The sequence below is a fragment of the Salvelinus alpinus genome, chromosome 1, assembly GCF_045679555.1.
Source record: "Salvelinus alpinus chromosome 1, SLU_Salpinus.1, whole genome shotgun sequence".
NCBI lineage: Eukaryota > Metazoa > Chordata > Actinopteri > Salmoniformes > Salmonidae > Salvelinus > Salvelinus alpinus.
This window is the reverse complement of record NC_092086.1, coordinates 91,619,762-91,640,234: the sequence shown is the minus strand read 5'-3', so window position 1 is coordinate 91,640,234 and position 20,473 is coordinate 91,619,762. Positions and strand designations below refer to the sequence as shown.

The window sequence follows — 20,473 nt, the reverse complement described above, 5'->3', positions numbered from 1 at the left end:
CGGGGCAGCTCTAGCAGGGCAGTAATTAGACAAACTGATTTGTTTCACAGGTGGCATCCTATGACGGTGCCACGTTGAAGATTGCATGGCTGTGTTCTCAATTTTATACACCTGTCAGCAACGGGTATGGCTGAAATAGCCGAATCCACTAATTTGAAGGGGTGTCCACATACTTCTGTATATACAGTACCAGCCAAAAGTTTGGACACACCTACTCAATCAAGGGTTTTTCTTTATTTTTACTATTTTCTTCATTGTAGAATAATAGTGAAGACATCAACACTATGAAATAACACATATGGAATCATGTAGTAACCAAAAAAGTGTTAAACAAATCAAAATATATTTGAGATTTGAGATTCTTCAAAGTAGCCACTCTTTGCCTTGATGACAGCTTTGCAGACTCTTGGCATTCTCTCAAACAGCTTCTCCTGGAATGCTTTTCCAACAGTCTTGAAGGAATTCCCACATATACTGAGCACTTGTTGGCTGCTTTTCCTTCACTCTGCGGTCCAACTCATCCTATCTCAAATGGGTTGAGGTCGGGGGATTGTGGAGGCCAGGTCATCTGACGCAGCACTCCATCACTCTCCTTCTTGGTCAAATAGTCCTTACACAGCCTGGAGGTGTGTTGGGTCATTGTCCTGTTGAAAAACGAATGATAGTCCCACTAAGCGCAAACAAGATGGGATGGCGTTTCGCTGCTGAATGCTGTGGTAGCTATGCTGGTTTTTAGTGTGCCTTGAATTCTAAATAAATCAGCCAGCAAAGCACCCCCACACCATCACACCTCCTCCTCCATGCCTCCTCCATGCTTCATGGTGGGAACCACACAAGCGGAGATCATCTGATCATCCGGAGATCACCTACTCTGCGTCTCACAAAGACACGGCGGCTGGAACCAAAAATCTCTAATTTGGACTCATCAGATCAAAGGACAGATTTCCACCAGTCTGAAGTCCATTGCTCGTGTTTCTTGGCCGAAGCAAATCTCTTCTTCTTATTGGTGTCCTTTACAGCAATTTGACCATAAAGGCCTGATTCACACAGTCTCCTCTGAACAGTTGATGTTGAGATGTGTCTGTTACTTGAACTCTGTGAAGCATTTTTTTGGGCTGCAATCTGAGGTGCAGTTAACTCTAATGAATTTATCCTCTGCAGCAGAGGTAACTCTGGGTCTTCCTTTCCTGTGGCGGTCCTCATGAGAGCCAGTTTCATCATAGTGCTTGATGGTTTTTGCGACTGCACTTGAAGAAGTTTTCCGTATTGACTGACCTTCATGTCTTAAAGTAATGATGGACTGTCATTTTTTCTTTGCTTATTATTATCTCATGAAGTTGGTTGAGAGAATGCCAAGAGTGTGCAAAGCTGTCATCAAGGCAAAGGATGGCTACTTTGAAGAATCTCAAATATGTCGTTTTTTATTGCATATTTGAGCTGTTCTTGCCATAATATGGACTTGTTATTTTACCAAATAGGGCTATCTTCTGTATACCACCCCTATCTTGTCACAACACAACTGATAGGCACAAACACAATAAGAATGAAATAAATTCCACAAATTAACTTTTAACAAGGCACACCTGTTAGATGAAATGCATTCCAAGTGACTAACTCATGAAGCTGGTTGAGAGAATGCCAAGCGTGTGCAAAGCTGTCATCAAGGCAAAGGATGGCTACTTTGAAGAATCTCACATATATAATATATTTTGATTTGTTTAACACTTTTTTGGTTACTACATGATTCCATATGTGTTATTATCCCAAACTGGCTCATAGTTTGACATCTTCACTATTATTCTACAATGTAGAACGTAGTACGAATAAAGAAAAAGCCTTGAATGAGTAGGTGTGTCCAAGCTTTTCACTGGTACTGTATAGTGTATGTTGTAAACATCCCATCCCATACCCTAACCCAGTCCAAAGTCTAACCTGTTACCCCCCCCCCCCCCCCCTTCTCCTCCAGACCCCACCGAATCGTCTCCCTCTATCCTGGACAGTTTCCAGGCGGGGGAAGTGCGGGCTGGTCAGAGTGTGGAGCTCCCCTGCATGGCAGCAGGGTACCCCAGCCCCACGGTGCGCTGGCTAAAGGACGGGCGCCCGCTGCCCTCTGATGCACGCTGGACGCGGCGCCTCACTGGTCTGACCATCAGTGACCTCAGGCAGGAGGACAGCGGTAGCTATGCCTGTGAGGTCACCAACAGCTTCGGCTCGAAGGAGGTGTCCGGAGCACTCTATGTCATAGGTGAGGAGAGGAGGAGGGAGGGGGGTCGAGGGATGTGGGAGGGAGGAAAGGGGAGAGGGAGTGGATGTTGTGGTGAAGAGGGAGGGACCGTGGGACAGGGAATTGGTGTGAGGAGAAGGAGGAGTGAGGCGGGGGGAGAGGGGGTTGGCAAAGGGGAAATAAGTTTGGCACAGACCCACAAAACAAACACTTAAATCAAATCAAATTTTATTGGTCACAAACACACATTTTGCAGATGTTATTGCAGGTGTAGCGAAATGCTTGTGTTCCTAGCTCCAACAGTGCAGTAATATCTAACAATTCACAACAATACACACGAATCTAAAAGTAAAAGAATGGAATTAAGAAAAATATAAATAATAGATTGAGCAATGTCGGAGTGGCATTGACTAAAATACAGTAGAATAGAATGCAGTATATACAGTTGAAGTCGGAAGTTTACATACACCTTAGCCAAATACATTTAAACTCAGTTTTTCACAATTCCTGACATTTAATAAAAATAAAAATTCAGTTTTAAAAATACCACTTTTTCAGGTCTGCCCACAAATGTTCTATAGGACTGAGGTCAGGGCTTTGTGATGGCCACTCCAATACCTTGACTTTGTTGTTCTTAAGCCATTTTGCCACAACTTTGGAAGTATAATTGGGGTCATTGTCCATTTGGAAGACCCGTTTGCGACCAAGCTTTAACTTCCTGACTGATGTCTTGAGATGTTGCTTCAATATATCCACATAATTTTCCTGCCTCATGATGCCATCTATTTTATGAAGTGCACCAGTCCCTCCTGCAGCAAAGCACCCCCACAACATGATGCTGCCACCCTTGTGCTTCATGGTTGGGATGGTGTTCTTCGGCTTGCAAGCCTCCCCCTTTTTCCTCCAAAGATAACGATGGTCATTATGGCCAAACAGTTCTATTTTTGTTTCATCAGACCAGAGGACATTTCTCCAAAAAGTACGATCTTTGTCCCCATGTGCAGTTGCAAACTGTAGTCTGGCTTTTTTATGGTGGCTTTGGAGCAGTGGTTTCTTCCTTGCTGAGCGGCCTTTCGGGTTATGTCGATATAGGACTCGTTTTACTGTGGATATAGATACTTTTGTACCAGTTTCCTCCAGCATATTCACAAGGTCCTTTGCTGTTGTTCTATGATTGATTTGCACTTTTCGCGCCAAAGTACGTTCATCTCTAGGAGACAGAATGCATCTCCTTCCTGAGAGGTATGATGGCTGTGTGGTCCCATGGTGTTTATACGTGCGTAATATTGTTTGTACAGATGAACGTGGTACCTTCAGGCATTTTGAAGTTGCTCCCAAGGATGAGCCAGACTTGTGGTGGTCTACAATTTTTTTCTTCAATTTCTTTTGATTTTCCCATGATGTCAAGCAAAGAGGCACTGAGTTTGAAGGTAGGCCTTGAAATACATCCACAGGTACACCTCCAATTGACTCAAATTATGTCAATTAGCCTATCAGAAGCTTCTAAAGCCATGACATAATTTTCCAAGCTGTTTAAAGGCACAGTCAACTTAGTGTATGTAAACGTCTGACCCACTGGAATTGTGATACAGTGAATTATAAGTGAAATAATCTGTCTGTAAACAATTGTTGGAAAAATTACTTGAGTCATGCACAAAGTAGATGTCGTAACCGACTTGCCAAAACTATAGTTTGTTAACAAGACATTTGTGGAGTGGTTGAAAAACAAGTTTTAATAGCTCCAACCTAAGTGTATGTAAACTTCCGACTTCAACTGTACATATGAGATTAGTAAAGCAGTATGTAAACATTATTTAAACATTATTAAAGTGACTAGTGTTCCATTATTAAAGTGGCCAGTGAATCCAAGTCTATGTATATTCGGCAGCAGCCTAAGGTGCAGGGTTGCGTAACCGGGTGGAAGCCGGCTAGTGATAGCTATTTAACAGTCTGATGGCCTTGAGATAGAAGCTGTTTTTCAGTCTCTCGGTCCCAGCCTTGATGCACCTGTACTGACCTCGCCTTCTGGATGATAGCGGGGTGAACAAGCCGTGGCTCGGGTGGTTGATGTCGTTGATGATCTTTTTGGCCTTCCTGTGACATCGGATTCTGTAAGTGTCCTGGAGGGCAGGCAGTATGCCCTCTGTGATGCGTTGGGCAGACCGCACCACCCTCTGGAGAGCCCTGTGGTTGCGGATGGTGCAGTTGCCCTACCAGGCGGTGATACAGCCCGACAGGATGCTCTCATTTGTGTATCTGTAAAAGTTTGTGAGGGTTTTAGGGGCCAAGACAAATTTCCTCAGCCTCCTGAGGTTGAAGAGGCGCTGTTGCGCCTTCTTCACCGCCTTCTTCACCACACTGTCTGTGTGGGTAGACTATTTCAGATCGCCAGTGATGTGTACGCCTACGAACTTGAAGCTTACCTTCACCACTGCGGTTCCGTCGATGTGGATAGAGGCATGCTCCCTCTGCTGTTTCCTGAAGTCCACAATCAGCTCCTTTGTTTTGTGGACAGCATTATTACATAGGTATTCCTCTTGTCCAGATGGGATAGGGCAGTGTGTAGTGCGATGGCTATTGCATCATCTGTGGATCTATTGGGGCGGTAAGCAAATTGAAGTGGGTCTAGGGTGTCAGGTAAGGTGGAGGTGATATGATCCTTAACTAGCCTCTCAAAGTACTTAATGATAACAGAAGTGAGTGCTACGGGGTGATAGTCATTTAGTTCAGTAACCTTTGCTTTCTTGGGTACAGTAACAATGCTGGACATCTTGAAGCAGAAGGGGACAGCAGACTGGGATAGGGAGACATTGAATATGTCCGTTAACACTCCAGCATGATCTGAAGTGGTTCTGAGGACGTGGCAAGGGATGCCATCAGGGCCAGCAGCCTTGCGAGGGTTAACATGCTCAAATGTCTTACTCACGTCGGCCACGGAGAAGGAGAGCCCACAGTCCTTGGTAGCGGGCCGCGTCGGTGGCGCTGTATTATCCTCAAAGCGGGCGAAGAGCGTTTAGCTTGTCCAGAAGCAAGACGTCGGTGTCCGCGATGTGGCTGGTTTTCCCTTTGTAGTCCGTGATTGTCTGTAGACCCTGCCACATATGTCTCATATGTCTGAGCCGTTGAATTGCGACTCCACTTTGTCTCTATACTGACGTTTTGCCTGTTTGATTGCCTTACGGAAGGAATAACTACACTGTTTGTATTAGGCCATATTCCCAGTCACCTTGCCATGGTGAAATGCAATGTGCACTTCCAGTTAATGTCAGACTGACAGACAGATACACTCACACCGTTTTCTGAAACGGTGGCAGACAGGCTCATATTCTGTTCACACACACACACACACACACACACACACACACACACACACACACACACACACACACACACACACACACACACACACACACACACACACACACACACACACACACACACACACACACACACACACACACACACACACGTTCACACGTTCACACGTATAATGTGAGAAATGGATCAGTATGAATGGGTGTGTAGTGTATGATGCCATGTCATATCATATCTAGACCGAGGACAGGACAGTAATGCACTGAGAATGAGCATATCACACCACCGCCAACACCAGTCACTGTTAGAGAGAGAGATATACAGAGAGCAGAGGGGGTGGGGGGGTGGACTAAAAGAAGACAGAGAAGGAACAATGAAATTTGTAAATTGAAGTATATCTTTCATAGAGAAAGAAAGAATGAGAGAGAGAAACAGATTTATAAAAACACAGAGAAGATAGAGAGAGAGAGAGATCAAGAGAGCGAGAGAGAAAGAAACATAGTGCAAGAGAGATGAAAAAAGAGAGAGCAGAAAAGAGGCAGGCTTTGCCAGTGGGCACATCATGGCAGCACACAGTGTGACTCTGACAGGGTGAGGGGGGCTTGGGTTACACAGCCATACCCCCCAGCACACACCACCAGCTGCCTTATTGCTCACTGACATTTACACACACACACACACACACACACACACACACACACACACACACACACACACACACACACACACACACACACACACACACACACACACACACACACACACACACACACACACACACACACACACACACACACACACACACACACACACACACATATATATGGACAGAGATGTGAAGTGATGTCTCCAGCTGCTTTTTAAATGACTGCCTGAAACGGACTGAGTCTGTGTCTTTGTGTGTGTGTGTGTTACTCATGTGTGTGTTCTCTCTCCTCCCACAGACCCACTGCGAGTGACCCTCTCCCCTAAGAGTCTGAAGACGGGCATCAGCAGTACCCTGTTCTTTACCTGTGCTGTGGAGGGTTCGCCAGAGTACACAGTGGCCTGGTACAGGAACACAGAACCTATAGTCCCAGACCAGCACATCTCTATACAGGGCTCCCACAACGACACCCTGCAGATCACAGCCGCTCAGAAGAGCCACTCTGGGGCCTACCAGTGCTTTGCCTCCCGCAAGGGCCACACCGCCCAGGACTTCTCTATCATACTGCTGGAGGGTAAGAGGATGAGAGAGGGAAGGAGGGACAGAAGGTTGGATGGGAGGGTGGGAAGCAAGCAACGTTATTCTTACAGACAGGGCCGGTTACAGGCATAAGCGACATAAGAGGTTGATGATGTTTTTTGTTTGGAACTCAGTCGGGGTCTCAATTTATTACTGAGAGTTTGAATAGTAAAATAACCTGGTTGCAATTTTGAAATTTGGTTGAGCATCAGCAATCTTTCTGTTGTTATGCCAGTCACTACATTTTTGATTGGTAGTTAGTTCTAGCCAGCTATCTAAGCTTGTAGTAGTCATGACCGAATACTGACTGGGCACGTGCCCCTGACCTACAGCGGGCCCCCATTGATTTTGTTAGCCATTCTCACTCAGATGTCATATTAATATGGCATAAGTCATTAATTGTTTTTTGAGTTGTAGGAATTTAGCTTTAGAGGCCCACACCAGAGGGCAATGCAGCCCCTATTTTGACGTAATTCCTATAGCGGAATTTCTCATTTAAGTTCCACCTCCGAAGAATGATACAGGCTGCTAATACATATTCACATATTGGGGGTTGGAATGTTGTGGAGATTTCCACGTGGAGTGGAGAAATAACAACAAGTAGGGCACTGATAGCTGTCAGTGTAGCTAGTTAGCATACTAACCTTATCTAGCTAGCTGATGTTATATGTTGTAGCAACACTAATCGAAAGAATAGCTAGCTGGCTGGTCTACTGTATGGCTGGTTCTGGAGCTGGATTTGGGGCAGCAGGTAGGCTAGTGGTTAGAGTGTTGGGCCAGTAACCGAAAAGTTGCTAGATCGAATCCCCGAGCTGACAAGGTAAAAAATCTGTCGTTCTGCCCCTGAACAAGTTGGTTAACCCACTGTTCCTAGGCTGTCACTGTCAATAAGAATTTTTCTTAAATGACTTGCCTAGTTAAATATAGGTTAAATAAATAAAAAATAAATTTGTCATAATTATTTAGGGAAATCTTTGCCACAGATGGATATGGAAAACCAGTATATTTTACTAAAACCAGTATATATATATATATATATATATATATATATATATACAGTGGGGAGAACAAGTATTTGATACACTGCCGATTTTGCAGGTTTTCCTACTTACAAAGCATGTAGAGGTCTGTAATTTTTATCATAGGTACACTTCAACTGTGAGAGACGGAATCTAAAACAAAAATCCAGAAAATCACATTGTATGATTTTTAAGTAATTAATTTGCATTTTATTGCATGACATAAGTATTTGATACATCAGAAAAGCAGAACTTAATATTTAGTACAGAAACCTTTGTTTGCAATTACAGAGATCATACGTTTCCTGTAGTTCTTGACCAGGTTTGCACACACTGCAGCAGGGATTTTGGCCCACTCCTCCTCCATACAGACCTTCTCCAGATCCTTCAGGTTTCGGGGCTGTCGCTGGGCAATACGGACTTTCAGCTCCCTCCAAAGATTTTCTATTGGGTTCAGGTCTGGAGACTGGCTAGGCCACTCCGGGACCTTGAGATGCTTTCTCCTTAGTTGCCCTGGCTGTGTGTTGCGGGTCGTTGTCATGCTGGAAGACCCAGCCACGACCCATCTTCAATGCTCTTACTGAGGGAAGGAGGTTGTTGGTCAAGATCTCGCGATACATGGCCCCATCCATCCTCCCTTCAATACGGTGCAGTCGTCCTGTCCCCTTTGCAGAAAAGCATCCCCAAAGAATGATGTTTCCACCTCCATGCTTCACGGTTGGGATGGTGTTCTTGGGGTTGTACTCATCCTTCTATTCCTCCAAACACGGCGAGTGGAGTTTAGAGCAAAAAGCTCTATTTTTGTCTCATCAGACCACATGACCTTCTCCCATTCCTCCTCTGGATCATCCAGATGGTCATTGGCAAACTTCAGACGGGCCTGGACATGCGCTGGCTTGAGCAGGGGGACCTTGCGTGCGCTGCAGGATTTTAATCCATGACGGCGTAGTGTGTTACTAATGGTTTTCTTTGAGACTGTGGTCCCAGCTCTCTTCAGGTCATTGACCAGGTCCTGCCGTGTAGTTCTGGGCTGATCCCTCACATTCCTCATGATCATTGATGCCCCACGAGGTGAGATCTTGCATGGAGCCCCAGACCGAGGGTGATTGACCGTCATCTTGAACTTCTTCCATTTTCTAATAATTGTGCCAACAGTTGTTGCCTTCTCACCAAGCTGCTTGGCTATTGTCCTGTAGCCCATCCCAGCCTTGTACAGGTCTACAATTTATCCCTGATGTCCTTACACAGCTCTCTGGTCTTGGCCATTGTGGAGAGGTTGGAGTCTGTTTGATTGAGTGTGTGGACAGGTGTCTTTTATACAGGTAACGAGTTCAAACAGGTGCAGTTAATACAGGTAATGAGTGGAGAACAGGAGGGCTTCTTAAAGAAAAACTAACAGGTCTGTGAGAGCCGGAATTCTTACTGGTTGGTAGGTGATCAAATACTTATGTCATGCAATAAAATGCAAATTAATTACTTAAAAATCATACAATGTGATTTTCTGGATTTTTGTTTTAGATTCCGTCTCTCACAGTTGAAGTGTACCTATGATAAAAATGACAGACCTCTACATGCTTTGTAAGTAGGAAAACCTGCAAAATCGGCAGTGTATCAAATACTTGTTCTCCCCACTGTATATATATAAACCAGTATATTGTTATCTCCAAAGTTTTGGCATGTTCCATTAATTGCGGCCTTAAATCCACCATAGAAATAGAAAGAATAAAATGAAGCTCCGGTAATATGGATAGCCTAACTATTGAACTGTTTGGATTAGATTCTACACAGTGCAACCTTTGGTAGGCTTCTGTCAGGCTGCGCTACAGCAATGCCACGTCAGCCCGTGCTCATGTGTCACGTTCTGACCATAGTTCTTTTGTGTTTTCTTTGTTTTAGTATTGGTCAGGACGTGAGCTGGGTGGGCATTCTATGCTGTGTGTCTAGTTTGTCCGTTTCTATGTATGACCTGATATGGTTCTCAGTCAGAGGCAGGTGTTAGTCATTGTCATTTGTTTAGTGTTCACGTTTTTGTTATTATTAAAACATGATGAACACGAACTACACTGCGTCTTGGTCCGATCCGTGCTACACCTCCTCTTCAGACGAAGAGGAGGAAGGCTGCCGTTACAGAACCACCCACCAAAAAAGGACCAAGCAGCGTGGTAAGGGACAGCAGCAGCAGCGGCCTAGTACACAGGACTCCTGGACATGGGAGGAAATTCTGGACGGTAAGGGACCCTGGGCTAAAGCTGGAGAATATCGCCGCTCTCGTGAAGAGCTGGAGGCAGCTAAAGCCGAGAGGCGGTGGTATGAGGAGGCAGCACGGAAGCGTGGCTGGAGGCCAGAGAGGCAGCCCCAAATATTTCTTGGGGGGGGGGGGGGGGGGGGGCTAAAGGGGAGTGTGGCGAAGTCAGGTAGGAGACCTGCGCCAACTTCCCGGGCTTACCGTGGAGAGCGAGAGTACGGGCAGACACCGTGTTATGCGGAAGAGCGCACGGTGTCTCCTGTACATGTGCATAGCCCGGTGCGGTACATCCCAGCTCCTCGTATCGGCCGGGCTAGAGTGGGCATCGAACCAGGTGCCATGAAGCCGGCTCAACGCATCTGGTCTCCAGTGCGTCTCCTTGGGCCGGTGTACATGGCACCAGCCTTAAGCATGGTGTCCCCCGTTCGCCAGCACAGCCCAGTGCGGGTTATTCCACCTCACCGCACTGGCCGGGCTAAGGGGAGTATTCAACCAGGTAAGGTTGGGCAGGCTCGGTGCTCAAGAGCTCCAGTACGCCTTCACGGTCCGGTATATCCGGTGCCACCTCCTCGCCCCAGCCCAGTACCACCAGTGCCAACACCACGCACCAGGCTTCCTGTGCGTCTTCAGAGCCCTGTTCTTCCTCCACGCACTCGCCCTGAGGTGCGTGTCTCCAGCCCGGTACCACCAGTTCCGGCACCACGCACCAAGCCTCCTGTGCATCTCCAGAGCCCTGTACGCCCTGTTGCTGCTCCCCACACTAGCCTTGAGGTGCGTGTCCTTAGCCCGGTACCACCAGTTCCTGCACCACGCACCAGGCCTACTGTGCGCCTCAGCAGGCCAGAGTCTGCCGTCTGCCCAGCGCCGCCTGTGCTGCCCATCCGCCCAGCGCTGCCTGCGCTGCCCGTCTGCCCAGCGCCGTCTGAGCTGCCCGTCTGCCCAGCGCCATCTGAGCCGCCCGTCTGTCCAGCGCCATCTGAGCCGCCCGTCTGTCCAGCGCCATCTGAGCCGCCCGTCTGTCCTGAGCCGCTAGAGCCGTCCGTCAGTCAGGAGCCGCCAGGGCCGTCCGCCAGTCAGGAGCCGCCAGAGCCGCCCGCCAGTCAGGAGCCGCCAGAGCCGCCCGCCAGTCAGGAGCCGCCAGAGCTGCCCTCCAGTCATGAGCTGCCCTCCAGTCATGAGCTGCCCTTCAGTCATGAGCTGCCCTCCAGTCATGAGCTGCCCTCCAGTCATGAGCTGCCCTCCAGTCATGAGCTGCCCTTCAGTCATGAGCTGCCCATCAGTCATGAGCTGCCCTCCAGTCATGAGCTGCCATTCAGTCATGAGCTGCCATTCAGTCCGGAGCTGTCCTTAGTCCGGAGCTACCTCTCAGTCCGGAGCTACCTCTCAGTCCTGAGCTACCTCTCAGTCCTGAGCTACCTCTCAGTCCTGAGCTACCCCTCAGTCATGAGCTACCCCTCAGTCATGAGCTACCCCTCAGTCATGAGCTACCTCTCAGTCATGAGCTGCCCTTCAGTCCGGAGCTGTCCCTCAGTCCGGAGGAGTTTCCTCAGTCATGAGGCGCCCCTCAGTCCAGAGGCGCTCCTCAGTCCAGTGGGGCCCTTTGTTAGGGTTCCTAGGCCAAGGTCGGCGGCGAGGGTCGCCACTCAAAGGATGCAAAGGAGGTGGACAAAGACAATGGTGGAGTGGGGTCCACGTCCAGCGCCAGAGCCGCCACCGCGGACAGGTGCCCACCCAGACCATCCCTTATAGGTTTAGGTTGTGCGGTCGGAGTCCGCACCTTGGGGGGGGGGGGGTACTGTCACGTTCTGACCATAGTTCTTTTGTGTTTTCTTTGTTTTAGTGTTGGTCAGGACGTGAGCTGGGTGGGCATTCTATGTTGTGTGTCTAGTTTGTCCGTTTCTATGTATGACCTGATATGGTTCTCAATCAGAGGCAGGTGTTAGTCATTGTCTCTGATTGGGAACCATATTTAGGTAGCTTGTTTTGTGCTGGGGTTTGTGGGTGGTTGTCTTCTGTCTTTGTGTTCTCTGCACCAGATAGGACTGTTTCGGTTTTGCCACATTTGTTATTTTGTATTTGTTTAGTGTTCACGTTTTTGTTATTATTTAAACATGATGAACACGAACTACACTGCGTCTTGGTCCGATCCCTGCTACACCTCCTCTTCAGACGAAGAGGAGGAAAGCTGTCGTTACATCATGCCATGGTTCTCACAGCTAGGGGAAGTGATGACTACATTGACTTTGCTCATGATGCATGCTGCAAATTATGTGTAACAACACCCGGAGCGCATCGGCCATGAAACAAAACACCAATACAAATGTAACAACAGCACAAAATAGATTAAGAAGCTTGTGGAATTTTCTTTTGCGGGTGCCGTCATTATAGGATAGACACTTGTGATTTCTAGCTGCACCAGACAAAGCAGTGGAGTGTGGTCAAAACCATTCATCTTGGGGCAATGGGGGGAATTGGGGTTCCAAAATGCAATCATGTTACACACAATTTTACCATTTACACTGAACAAAAATATAAACGCGACATGTAAAGTGTTGGTCCCATGTTTCATGAGCTGAAATAAAAGATCTTATAAATGTTCCATACGCACAAAAAGCTTATTCCTCTCAAATGTTTTGCACACTCATTTGTTTACATCCCTGTTAGTGAGCACTAATCCTTTGCCAAGATCATCCATCCACCTGACAGGTGTGGCATATCAAGAAGCTGATTGAACAGCATGATCATTACACAGTTTCACGTTGTGCTGGGGACAATGAAAGGCCACTCTGAAATGTGTAGTTTTGTCACACAACACAATGCCACAGATGTCTAAAGTTTTGAGGGAGTGTGCAATTGGCATGCTGACTGCAGGAATGTCTACCAGAACTGTTGCCAGAGAATTGAATGTCAATTCCTCTAACATAAGCCGCCTCCAACGTTGTTTTAGAGAATTTGACAGTACGTCCAACTGGCCTCACAACCGCAGACCATGTGTACGGCGTCCTGTGGGTGAGCGGTTTGCTGATGTCAACGTTGTGAACAGAGTGCCATATGGTGGCGGTGGGGTTATGGTATAGTTAGGCATAAGCTATGGACAATGAACACAATTGTATTTTATCAATGCCAATTTCAATGCACAGAGATACCGTGACGAGATCCTGAAGCGCATTGTTGTGCCATTCACCCGCCGCCATCACGTCATGTTTCAGCATGATAATGACGGCTCCATGTCGCCAGGATCTGTACACAATTCCTGGAAGCTGAAAATTTCCCAGTTCTTCAATGGTCTGTATACTCATCAGAGATGTCACCCATTGAGCATGTTTGGGATGCTCTGGATTGATGTGTATGACAGTGTGTTCCAGTTCCCGCCAATATCCAGGACTTCGCACAGCCATTGAAGAGGAGTGGGACAACATTCCACGGGCCACAATCAACAGCCTGATCAACTCTATGCAAAGGAGATGTGTCGCGATGCATGAGGCAAATGGTGGACACACCAGATACTGACTGGTTTTCTGATCCACGTCCCTACTTTAAAAAAAAATGTATCTGTGATGCATATCTGTATTCCCAGTCATGTGAAATCCATAGATTAGGGCCGAATGAATGTATTTCAATTGACTGATTTCCTTATATGATTTGTAAAATCTTTAAAATTGTTGCATGTTACATTTATATTTTTATTCAGTATATAAAATGGTCATATATATTTTTGTTGGACAGACTAGCTCAAACATTTGTGAAACTTTACAATTATAATTTGCTAATAAAGAAAACAAACAAAAAAAAAAACATACGTTTGGAGCCCCTATTTTAATTTGTTCCATGACTCAGGTGACCAAGTGTAGGTTACGACGAAAAGCTGTTTGGCTCAGCCGATGATGATCTGTTATATTGCTCAGCTCAATCACGACTCGCGAAGAGGAAGAACTTTGCAGGTGTTTCTGATTAATAAACAATGCCATGCTGGTGGGTGGTAACATTCAAATAAAACTGCCCTGAAAAGAAACGTAGACTGAAAAGTATTAGCATGTCATATCATAGGGGAAACACACGGCATTGCCACAGAAAATATCCAAAGTTACCACTTCGAATTTCCCACTTCAACTCCAAATATATCATACTTTGACTAAAATGATGACTTATTGACTAGAAATCGTTTTGCAACATTGGTAAGCTATGGGAATTGTCTATCTCCTGAAAAAAAAATGTTTTTTGCACTTGTGGGTGTTTAAAACGGCTAAACTTTCTCTCCACTCCATGGCAAAATTGATAGAATTTCAGGAAATAAGCTGTAAAACTGCAAATGATTTCTCTCTGCCCATGGGAAAGGTAGTAGTATTGCATTAAATTCGTTATAAAATTGTAAAATGTTTCTCTCTGCCCCATGGCGAAATGTGTAGAATTGCAGGAAATTCACTTTTAAAACATAAATGTTTCTCTCCACTCTCAAGAGAGGGGCCACTAAAATGTTTTGCCACGGGCTGGGGTCCCCCCAACCAAATCTCGCTTACAGATGTAGGATCTTAATTTGAGCCAGTTTGCAACAGCAGAAAAATAATCCTGCAGCAACAGGAAATGTTAATTATTATGTGGATTATAATTAATGGAAATTTTTGTAGGGGTTGATATATTTTTCGGAAGGGAAAATCAAGTCTGAAATTTCAAAGTGGAAATTACAAACTTCAGAAGCCTTTTAAACCTCAAATAACCTACACGTTTAAAATGTCCTGCATTCTCCTGCAACAGAGTGATCAAATTAAGATCCTACATCTGTAACATTATCTCACTTTTCCCCTCTCTCTTTCTTTCTCTCTCTCTCTCTCTCTCTCTCTCTCTCTCTTTCTTTCTTTCTTTCTTTCTTTCTTTCTTTCTTTCTTTCTTTCTTTCTTTCTTTCTTTCTTTCTTTCTTTCTTTATCTCTCTCTCTCTCTCTCTCTCTTTCTCTCCATCTATCTCTCCTGTAGACGGCACTCCTCGTATCGTGTCTTCCTTCAGTGAGCGCGTGGTCGCCCCCGGCGAGCCCTTCTCCCTGATGTGTGCCTCCAAGGGAGCCCCACCCCCCTCCATCACCTGGACGCTGGACGACGAGCCTGTGGTGCGAGACTCCGCCTACAAGACCAGCCAGTACACCCTATCAGACGGCCTGACCGTGTCACATGTCAACGTCAGCAGCCCGGCCATCCGTGACGGGGGAGTGTATCGCTGCGCCGCACGCAACTCGGCCGGTAGCGCCGAGTACCAAGCGCGCATAAACGTAAGAGGTGCCTGTCTACTTTTCAATATACACGCACCCCACACCTGCACCTATACATGCACTGACAATAAGTATACAGTACAGAGACAGGTGGAGATGTGTGAGGAGTTAGACAAACGTGCAACACGTACACACATCCAAGACACATGCATACATGCACTAACACACACAGCGAGGTTTAGAGTCCATCATTTCACACACCCAACCCTAACCCCAACCCTCCAACTGTCATCCCTCTTTCTTACTCTCTGTCTTTTTCTCTGTATGTGTGTCTCTCTCCCGCGTCCCTGTTTCTGTCTGTCTGTGTCGTTCCCAGTGTGTGTTTCTCTCTCTTTTGCTGTGTGTCTGTCTACCTGGATGTCTCTCTGACTCCTGTCTCTATCTATCTGTTCTCATCAAGACCACAGCAAAGACCATGTCTGTTCTCATCAAGACCATAGGACAGTGTTACTGAGGGTAATGTAGTCAAACATGTGCATACACACCCATGCACACAATCACTTAGAAAACACATTAATAGATATTACAAATATTACCAGTATGATTGGGTTAAGGGGACATCACTAACCTCTTTCTCTACCCCTCAATCTGCCCCAATCACTCTCTACCCAACCTTTATCTTCTCCCTCCCCAATCTTTATCTTCTCTGCTCCCCTTTTCTCCCATGTCCTCCTCCCCTCTTTCTCCTCTTCCACCCCTGTCTCCTCCTCCCTTTTTCCCCCTTCTTCTTCCTCCTCTTTCCCTCCTCTCCTCCGCTCCTCCCGTCCTCCCTCTCTTTTCTGTGTCTCCAGGTTCTCCTAGGATCAGGGAGATGCGTGACATCACGGCTGTGGCAGGAAGGAACACCTTTATAACCTGTCGTGTGATTGGTTACCCCTACTACTCTATCAAGTGGTTTAAGGACGGCATGCTGCTGCCTGACAACCATCGCCAGGTGGTGTATGAGAATGGAACCCTGAGGCTGAGTGATGTGCAGAAGGGCATGGACGAGGGTACCTACCTGTGTAGTGTGCTCATCCAGCCACAGACCTCCATCGACCAGACTGTCCACGTCACTGTCAAAGGTAGGGGACTAGACAGGGTTGGAAGACGGGGTGGGGGCAAGGTTGGCATAGGTAAGGCGAAGGGGGAAGGGATGATGTGTTACACTAAATCTACCAATGACAGGATGTAACTGTTCACACCAGTGCAATGGATTTGTTGAAAGTCACCAACGTTTGGGCAAGGTTTCTTCCTAGTCGTAAAGAGGCAATCAGCTTAACAGGGTGGTCACACCATGGCGTTAAAAGCATCTAGCTTTATGTGAATGTGTAAGTGTGTTTGTTGGATGGTAAGCATGTGTGCTTTAGGTGTGTTTGTGTGTGGGTGTTGGGGGGTCTATAGAAGTCTGTGTGTGCGTGTGCACGTGTGTTTGTGTGTGTCTCTGATTTAATTAGATGAATCATAATGAGGCCCAGATTAAATCCCCCAGACGTTTTAGCTGTAGCACCACTCCACCCCCTTCCGCGACCATGGCAACGGCATGACTTCCTCCGCTAGTTGGCCTGTAATCAGAGCACCTATTATGGGCTGGTGAAGATGGAAGGGGGTCAGGGGTGGGACCTCTAACCTCTGACCTCTGTAACCTCTGCCCCTAGTGCCACCCCTGATCCAGCCCTTTGATATCCCCTCCACGTCGGTGGGAAAGCTGATGTACATTGCCTGCGTGGTGTCGTCAGGTGACATGCCCATCCGCATCACCTGGCACAAAGACGGGCAACTCATCGTGCCTGGTTCCGCCTCTGGTGTTGGCATAGAGACCAAAGAATTCATGAGCTCCTTGCAGATCTCCAAGGTGACGCTGAAGCACAATGGCAACTACACCTGCATTGCTAGCAACGCCGCGGCAACCGTCAGCTGGGAGAGACAGCTGATCGTCACCGGTGAGAGAGGGAGGAGGGGAGGAGAGGAGAGGATGGAGGGAGGGTGAGAAGGAGAGGAAGGATTGGAAAATAAGTGGTGTTGAAGAATTTGAGAAAGATAAAGACTGAATGCATGGACAGACTGGTTATAGAAGCTGGAAGATATTAAGAAAACACAGAAGGATTGGAGAATAATTGAAGAATATCCACCATTTTAGAGATGCTGTTGTCAATTATAATGACTGTACTAACTATAACCTCTCCTCCCTCAGTTCCCCCTCGCTTCGTGGTCCAGCCCAACAACCAGGATGGGATCTATGGGAAGGCAGGAGTACTAAACTGTTCTGTGGAGGGATACCCCCCTCCCAAAGTCATGTGGAAACACGCTAAAGGTAAAGACCAACACCCTGCAGCACTAACAACATCAACTATCTAACTGTCTACTATTCTACGTATCATAGTGAAATAACTTGTACAGTAAAGTTTAATTGATGATGGAAGATAAAATTAGCAAATGTTTTTATTTTTATTCTCTACTGTAACATCATAACTAAGCGTAAGATTAGAGACCATTATAACCTTGCGTAACTTTGACTTGACACGACCGTGCCGTTCCTCCCTGAAGGTATAGGGAACCCCCAGCAGTACCACCCTGTGCCTCTGACTGGTCGGATCCAGATCATGTTCAACGGCTCCCTGCTGATTCGGCACGTCCTAGAGGACGACCGGGGATACTACCTCTGTCAGGCCTCCAATGGAGTGGGCTCTGACATCAGCAAGAGCATGGTCCTCACCGTCAAGAGTGAGTTCATCTGTCTCTCACTAGGTCTTTCTCTCTCCCCCTCTCTCTCTCTTGTTCTCTCTTTCTTTCTTCCTTTCTCTCATTCTCTCTCAATTCAATTCAATTCAATTCAAGGGGCTTTATTGGCATGGAAACATATGTTTACATTCCCAAAGCAAGTGAAATTGATAAACAAAAGTGAAATAAACAGTAAAAAGTGAAAATAATAAAGACATTTCAAATGTCATATTATGTCTACATACAGTGTTTTAACGATGTGCAAATAGTTCAAGTAAAAAAAGGGAAAATAAATCAACATAAATATGGGTTGTATTTACAATGGTGTTTGTTCTTCACTGGTTGCCATTTTCTTGTGGCAACAGGTCACAAATCTTGCTGTTGTGATTGCACACGCTGGTATTTCACCCAATAGATATGTTAGTTTATCAAAATTGGATTTGTTTTCAAATAATTATTTGTGGGTCTCTATAATCTGAGGGAAATATGTGTCTCTAATATGGTCATACATTTGTCAGGAGGTTAGGAAGTGCAGCTCAGTTTCCACCTCATTTTGTGATCAGTGTGCACATAGCCTGTCTTCTCTTGAGAGCCAGGTCTGCCTACGACGACCTTTCTCAATAGCAAGGCTATGCTCACTGAATCTGTACATAGTCAGCTTTCCATAGTCAGTCACATTGGTCAGGTATTCTGCCACTGTGTAGTCTCTCTTTAGGGCCAAATAGCATTCTATTTTGCTCCGTTTTTTGGTTAATTCTTTGCAATGTGTCAAGTAATTATCTTTTTGTTTTCTCATGATTTGGTTGGGTCTAATTGTGTTGCTGTCCTGGGGCTCTGTGGGGTCTGTTTATGTTTGTGAACAGAGCCCCAGGACCAGCTTTCTTAGAGGACTCTTCTCCAGATTCATCTCTCTGTAAGTGATTGCTTTGTTATGGAAGGTTTGGGAATCGCTTCCTTTAAGGTGGTTGTAGAATTTAACGTCTCTTTTCTGGATTTTGATAATTAGCGGGTATCAGCCTAATTCTGCTCTGCATGCATTATTTGGTGTTTTACGTTGTATGAGGAGGATATTTTTTCAGAATTCTGCATGCAGAGTCTCAATTTGGTGTTTCTTGGTTGGTGAGTGGTCCCCAGACCTCACAACCAAAAAAGGCAATGGGTTCTATAACCGATTCAAGTATTTTTAGCCAAATCTTAATTGGTATGTCAAATGTTATGTTCCTTTTGATGGTATAGAAGGCCCTTCTTGCCTTGTCTCTCAGATTGTTCACAGCTTTGTGGAAGTTACCTGTGACACTGATGTTTAGGCAGAGGTATGCATCGTTTTTTGTGTGCTCTAGGGCAACAGTGTCTAGATGGAATTTGTATTTGTTTTCCTGGCAACTGTACCTTTTTTGGAACACCATTATTTTTGTCTTTACTGAGATTTACTGTCAGGGCCCAGGTCTGACAGAATCTGTGCATAAGATCTAGGTGCTGCTGTAGGCCCTCCTTGGTTAGGGACATAAGCACCAGATCATCAGCAAACAGTAGACATTTGACTTCAGATTTTAGTAGGGTGAGGGCAGGTGCTGCAGACTGTTCTAGTGCCCTCACCAATTTGTTGATATATATGTTGAAGAGGGTGGGGCTTAAGCTGCATCCCTGTCTCAGCCCACGTCCCTGTGGAAAGAAATGTGTGTTTTTTGCCAATTTTAACCGCACACTTGTTATTTGTGTACATAGATTTTATAATGTTGATGTTTTTCCCCCAACACCACTTTCCATCAATTTGTATAGCAGACCCTCATCCCAAATTGAGTCAAAGGCTTTTTTGAAGTCAACAAAGCATAAGAAGACTTTGCGTTTGTTTTGCTTAGTTTGTTTTTGAATTAGTGTGTGCAGGGTGAATTTGTGGTCTGTCGTATCGTAATTTGGTAATAAGCCATATTTACATTAGCTCAGTTCATTGTTTTTACTGAGTCTGATGTTAATGATAATGCAGAGGATTTTCCCAAGGTTGCTTTTGACCTATATCCCACAATAGTTATTGGAGTCAAATTTGTCTCCACTTTGGTGGATTGGGGTTATCAGTCCTTGGTTACAAATATTGGGGAATATGCCAGAGTTGAGGATGATGTTAAAACGTTTAAGTATAGCCAATTGGAATTTGTGGTCTGTATATTTGATAAATTCATGTACAGTAGTATGCCATCAACACCACAGGCCTTTTTGGGTTGGTGGGTTTGCATTTTGTCCTGTAGTTCATTCAATGTAACTGGAGAATCCAGTGGGTTCTGGTTGTGTTTATTTGCTGATTCTAAGATTTGTAATTGATCATGTATATGTTTTTTCTGTTTGTTCTTTGCTATAGATCCAAAAATATTGGAGAATGGGTTTATCCACACATCTCCATTTTGGATAGATAACTCTTCGTTTTGTTGTTTGTTTAGTGTGTTCCAATTTTACCAGAAGTGGTTTGATTCTATGGATTCTTCAATTACATT

General features: G+C 45.7%; 1 protein-coding gene across 8 annotated transcripts in view; it reads left to right on the top strand.

Moving 5' to 3' along the window:
* The window catches only part of LOC139534198 (cell adhesion molecule DSCAML1-like), an 88,039-nt gene that overhangs the window by 45,175 nt on the left and 22,391 nt on the right, over positions 1 to 20,473 (top strand). For 7 of the 8 annotated variants that reach the window (XM_071333150.1, XM_071333139.1, XM_071333120.1 and 4 more), the window contains exons 5-11: positions 1,967 to 2,245; positions 6,484 to 6,759; positions 14,998 to 15,294; positions 16,079 to 16,351; positions 16,925 to 17,209; positions 17,461 to 17,580; positions 17,814 to 17,990. In XM_071333150.1, the coding sequence (XP_071189251.1) occupies positions 1,967 to 2,245; positions 6,484 to 6,759; positions 14,998 to 15,294; positions 16,079 to 16,351; positions 16,925 to 17,209; positions 17,461 to 17,580; positions 17,814 to 17,990 (1,707 nt within the window). Of the gene's footprint in view, positions 1 to 1,966; positions 2,246 to 6,483; positions 6,760 to 14,997; positions 15,295 to 16,078; positions 16,352 to 16,924; positions 17,210 to 17,460; positions 17,581 to 17,813; positions 17,991 to 20,473 lie in introns of those variants that run through there. The other variant, XM_071333165.1, reaches the window with a different exon arrangement.